We start from the raw sequence: 6000 nt of genomic DNA, 5'->3' as shown, positions 1-6000 counted from the left end.
AGCGTCTAAGGGTAGAATTGACCTTTTTTTAAATAATGAGCTATATTTGAAGGCATTTCAATTTTAAATTAAAGTTCAAGTATATTTCTTGAAAACATACTCGGACAATTTATTGTATTATGAGCCATATAAAGCAATTTTTTTAAAATTAAAATGCATCATGAATAAAAAAAACCTCTCGTAGTAGATATAAATATATAATAATTTTACGTTAAATATAGAAAAGAAAAGTTTCATACTTATCACATAATTCTTATGTATTTCCATATCTTAAATTTAAAATTTGATTTTTTTTATTTATAATTTGTTATATATGTTATTTTATTTTAGAAAGTTAATAATAATAATAATAATATCTTTGTGAATATGATATTAAAAATTTATATATTAAAAATATATAAATTAAAATTTAGGTTTGATACATAAATTTATATGAATGCTCAGATAATCCCCGACCCTGATGGAGATGGCGCGATATTGTTGTGTAGTATTGTATAAAATGCACGGATTGTGCCTGCCACGGACTCCGCCATTAATAATTTTTCTTGCATGGAGCTGAATTCGTCGTGCTGCGAATAGCAGCGCTCGCGGTGAATAGTGTTCCCCTCTTCTTCTACGCGCTGGTAGCCCTCACTCTGTTCTCTTCTCTTTTGTAGCTGCCGAGGAAAATGATGGCATCGCGATCTCGCTTGGATTCGACCATCTCCATAGTTTCGATGTTCTCCGCGATGTAGAGCGAAACTTCTACGCGCTGATAGCCCTCACTCTCTTCCCTTTTGTAGCTTCAGACGTCGAGGAAAACAATGGCTTCACGATCTTGGTTGGATTCGATCATCTCTACGATTGTTTCGGTCCACCCCCACGAGATTACCGCTCTGATCCATTCGTCTTCCTGCTTCTTCTTCGTTAGTTCCTCTTCTTTTTTTGGATAGCTCATTTATTCTCCCTGATTTACCTTTTTTAACTGTGATTTTACGTGTGCTGGGGCTAATTGTAGCTTCTGAGCGCCTATTTTGTGATTCTTCCTCTGCGGGACGATGGAGCTATATCTCTGGGCCTAAACCACCTCCCAGGACTCTTCATGGGGTCGCTGATTCTGACTCTCGTTTCCGCTCCAGTCTCAACCCTAATATTCTCGCTTCCGCATATTTCCAAAGCCCAGGCATGTTATCGCTGGATTCTCGTTGGTGTGATAATCAGGGCAATGAACGCTAGTCATGTATTATTGTATGATAAAAGAAGAATTTTTTGTGTCTTGATATATGAAATGTAGTAAATTTTGGCCCAACTATTTTGAGTTGGAACACTTTTTAAGTGGAATCAACTGCATTTAAGGTCTCAAACTTGGAAGTTGAAGTGATTGTCAATGTCATAGGGTCTATTTGGGGCGATTGTTTTTTTTTTTTTTTGTAATTTTAGCTTTATCAGTTTTGTGGCAAAAAAATTTTTTTTTGACCATTGCTTTGATTGTTATAATTTTTTTTAAAAAAATTGGAAACTTTCTCATAATTATTACTCTAACAAATTTAGTTGTAAAAAACAACTTCCTGCCATTTTTATTTATTTTTTAAACAATGAAAGGTAGCAGCAAAATGAAAGTGTTGTAGCAGTTTGAAAAGTATAGTAGGGAAAATAGATGCTTCATGTTGTTGCCATGGCTAGGAGCTTTAATAATATACTCAACATAGATAGTTGTAAGCCTGCAGCAGGTTTTGTTTTTGTTAGCAATTGTTAGCCTTCATTTCCTCTTATTATTATCCTCTTTTATTTTTGATTATCGATTAATTCACAAATTAGGAGGCCTTGGCTTATTTTTTAAAGATTATATAGCTCTCATTAATGAGACATTTGTTGATATAATTTAAATAGGATAATGGAGAAGATGCTTTGGTGATAAGGGGATTATATTTAGTAGAATGAAAAATACTAATTATATGATTTGCATTTCAGTGTATGATATTTGTAATTATCAATTTAATATTATTAGTAGATAATGTGATGCTTAGCTTTTATAGATTTAAATAAATTGGATAAGTTATAATAAAAATGTCGAATTAAAAAAATTAAAAAAAACCTTCTAGTATTAAGGCCGTGGTTAGATTAGAGAAGTGTCTTATGAGGATTATGTGAGAAGATGATATGATAAAGACTTAAAGACAAGTTTATTAAAATTTTAATTAGTTCACTCATGCTTTATGGATTTGAGTGTTGGTAATAAGATTGAGAGTTATAAAATTGAGAATGCTAAGATGAATTTATGAGAAAACAATGTATGATAAATTATAGAATAATTATATTTGAGGGATGGATAGAATAACATTTATTGAAGGTAAGGTAGTTGAAAGTAGGCTTAACATGTACTACGAAGTGTAGAAAATGTATCGATCCTTCTGATGGACATATTAAATTAAGGTTTTTCATAAAGGAAAATGGGTAGACATATGGTAATATCACTATAGTTGCTCAAATAGATTTATGAAGAATATGCTTTAACACGACCTACAATGTTGAGCATGACCGAATGAAAAATAAAGATTAATAAAATCAACCACAGTTACTTTGGATTAGGCTAAAGTTAATTAATTGAGATTTAGAAAAAAAATTACTTGAATTAAAAAGTGAGTACTTGGTACATGATATATTTATTGCAAAAAGCAGTCTAATTTTCATGAAATTTCTAGCAGAATTGGGCTGTATATATGTTGGGTTAGGGCACGAAATTATATAATGTGTTTGAAACAAGTGAAATATGTTTAACATTGCTTGATTAAGTATTAACACTCTTTTAGTTTGATTGGTGAATAGTAAATATAATTTTGAAGACTTTTTTCTCTTAGAAGTAAACTTTTCCGTTCATTATTTTAAAGTTACATTTTGTCAGTTGATGGAGCACATGACATAATGAAATTCATCAAGTAAATTTGATATATGGACTTTGAGGAATTGGAAATAGTAGTTTTTTTCTTTTTATTCTAAATGCAAAAATGAGAAGAACGATGTACTAATACTCTATTCATTTTAATTTTATAAATAAGATCTATCTTATGTTGGAAACAGCTAATTTTGTTCTTTATTGCTATATGTATTATGGATGCCATGAGAAGCTTTGTTAGTCCATCTAGTAAAGTAGAAGATAAAGAGTAAAAATGCATAAAATGTAATGAATATACTAGCCAAAATGTTATTTCATAATTTTTGAAGTGTTTTATGCTGAAATAGTGTCATTTCATCTTTAAATGATAATCTTTAATTGCGAAAATTAATTGCTTTCTTGAGTATTGCAGAATTTGTATTCCATTATATCAATGCCTAATAGTATTCTTTTTTGTTGGACTTTAGGCATTGGTCTATATACACAGATTTTTCAGTTTATCTCTTCTTGTATTCCTTTTCCTGTGGTATGCATCTTCTGCTGGACAAACGGTATCAACATCCAAGGTAAATTTATTGATGTAGCTGCCATTAATACAATATTAAATAGAAAGTTTGTACTGGTTATCAGTAATACTTCATTGAACATTTTAATATGACTTTATATATAGTCTTTAGCTTCTCATGCTTCATCACCTGAGGATATAGGCAGCCTTGAAAATCCAAAGGGTAATACGCTTCATGATGGGTGGGGTAATCATGGTTGGTTTTATATAACTGTCCGAATTGGATTATATCTTTGGGTATGATTGCTATTACAATTCATTTCAATATTTGGTATCGTACATTATTGTCCAAACTTGCAGTAAAAGGCTTTTTGTTTTTCCTTAAGGTTGCCTTGCTCAATCTTATTACGATATCATCAACGTGGGCACGGGTGATTGATATCATGGACAATGAGGTAGACAAGTAGGTTGATGTTTTGTTAAAGATGTACATTTTCATTTTCATAGGACTTGATTTTTTTTCTCATTCAGTCAGGTTCAAGATTGTTTGGCTTTGTTGGTGCTGGTGCTACACTGGGACAGTTTTGTGGTTCATTATTTGCTGCAAGCATGGCTTGGCTAGGACCATGTGCGTATCGTCTTATAATTATACGGAATCTATGTTGCATAAAAATGATTTTCTTCTTTTTTTCTATTTGTATTATGTTGATTTCTTAAGTTTCTTTTCATTCAGTTTTACTCTTATTTTCTGCTCTTTTGATGGAGCTCGCTGCACGGTCATCTAAAGGGATCATTCTTGACAGCCAACATGTTTCAGGAGAATTATTATTTACAAGGTATGAAACACTTTGGTCTGTTATGGCTCCACATTGATTTGTGGTTGCAAATGTTAATTTCTTGAAGGTTATTAAAGTCTTATTATTATTATTCCTATTGTGATTTTTATTATTATTTATTGTAATAATAATAATAATAATAATAATAATAATAATAATAATAATAATAATAATAATAATAATAATAATAATAATAATAATAATAATAATAATAATAATAATAATAATAATAATAATAATAATAATAATAATAATAATAATAATAATAATTTCGAAGTACTTGTCTGGTTGGGATCAATTATTTCTGTAATGTATTATAATATTGATTTAAAATTCTTATGTTTCGAGTTTACCAAACCCAAAGATAAAAAGCTGCTTTTTAAACACCAGTTAACGCATATTACTAGTGAAGGGTTACGAGGGCGCCTAACTTAACGGGTAAATTTATTTTTGGTATGCCTAAGGGCAATTTAATTTTTTATTATTATTATTGTTGGGTCTACATAAACTTATTATGTTTATGGTTAGTTTTTAGGCATGAGATTGAGTTGTGATTCTTAGGTTTAGGTTTTAGGAGAGATTTCCTACCTCTAGAATTATATGAATTGAGAGAGACTGCCTACTCCTAGGTGTTTACCTTTGCATTCGTGTGAGTTGTTTGGATTATTGCAATAAAAATTTTTATTTGCTCTAATTTCTACATAAATCTGTGGATTTCCACGTTGAATCGTAACAAATCGATATCAGATCACGATTTTGGGGTGATCACCACGAAATCGCTACCGGCATGCGAAATGGTTGTTGGCGGGAGCAATAATTGAGAAGCATCAACGGGATCCCTTCTTGACCTAATGCCACGATACAGTCACTAAAAGGGAGGCCACCACGAGATCTTATCGCACTGAGAAGGATTTGATGCAAAAGATCACTCTAAAACTCCTTCGTTACAGAATCTTGCGAGAAAATCATGCTCCGAGCTTGCTGAGAAAGAGACAGTGGTCGCAGAGGGTCATAGCTTGTTGTGAAAGAGGTGACACGAAGGATCGCAGCTTATCGAGACCTGAAACTCCCATTTTCCTCTGCCTCCTGCGTCTTCTCTTCCTCCTGCGTCGTCTTCGTGATCCAATCGCGATCAGGGCTATCTAGGAAGGCAGGTGCGGGGGATTGCGACGCACAAGGACCCATGATCCAGTCGCGATCACAACTATATGGAAAGGCAGGCATGAGGGATTGCGATGCACAGGGACCTGAAACTTCCATTTTTTCTTCCTCTCGTGTCGTCTACGCGATCCAGTCGTGATTAGAGCTATCTGGGAAGATAGGCGCGAGGGATCACCACGCATAAGGACTGGAAACTTCCATATTCAAGAATCACATCAATTTGTATGAGTACAGTCAGGATAGATGCTTCTTGGGAAGCGACGACGAGATTGACGTGATCCAGAAACATTGATTTGAGGTATAGTTGCGATACGGACTATCTGAGAAGAAACATCGGGAATTTAGGGTATAAAATTTGTCTTTGAGATCGAAAATTTTTCTGAAAGAGTTGACATCAAAGAAAATAGATTATATGGAGAAAAAAAATTGGAGGAAGAGATGCGTCAAATCAAGTTTACGATGGAAGAAAGAATAGAGGTTCTCTTCTTTGGAGAATCGACTGGAGGATCGATTCGAGAGCACGGGAAATTCGAGAGGATGCTAAAGTGGCTCATTGAGGTGCAATTCAAGAACCTGTCAACAGTTCAGTTTGCATACCCTAACCAATGTTTAACTGGAGAATCCAT

At 33.0% G+C, this 6000-nt stretch overlaps 1 protein-coding gene across 4 annotated transcripts in view; it reads left to right on the top strand.

The window, feature by feature from the left end:
- Window positions 1-608: 608 nt before the first annotated feature.
- Window positions 609-6000, top strand: part of LOC110030008 — a 71393-nt gene continuing 66001 nt past the window's right edge. For 3 of the 4 annotated variants that reach the window (XM_020732539.1, XM_020732538.1, XM_020732540.1), the window contains exons 1-7: window positions 709-905; window positions 998-1162; window positions 3340-3438; window positions 3543-3674; window positions 3764-3832; window positions 3909-4005; window positions 4111-4213. In XM_020732539.1, coding sequence (XP_020588198.1) covers window positions 804-905; window positions 998-1162; window positions 3340-3438; window positions 3543-3674; window positions 3764-3832; window positions 3909-4005; window positions 4111-4213 — 767 coding nt within the window. In that variant the 5' untranslated portion in view covers window positions 709-803. Of the gene's footprint in view, window positions 906-997; window positions 1163-3339; window positions 3439-3542; window positions 3675-3763; window positions 3833-3908; window positions 4006-4110; window positions 4214-6000 lie in introns of all 4 variants that reach the window. The other variant, XM_020732541.1, reaches the window with a different exon arrangement.

This window comes from Phalaenopsis equestris, unplaced genomic scaffold, assembly GCF_001263595.1.
Source record: "Phalaenopsis equestris unplaced genomic scaffold, ASM126359v1 Scaffold000629, whole genome shotgun sequence".
Lineage (NCBI taxonomy): Eukaryota > Viridiplantae > Streptophyta > Magnoliopsida > Asparagales > Orchidaceae > Phalaenopsis > Phalaenopsis equestris.
The sequence above is the reverse complement of the archived record's forward strand: the minus strand, read 5'-3'. Positions and strand labels throughout refer to the sequence as shown.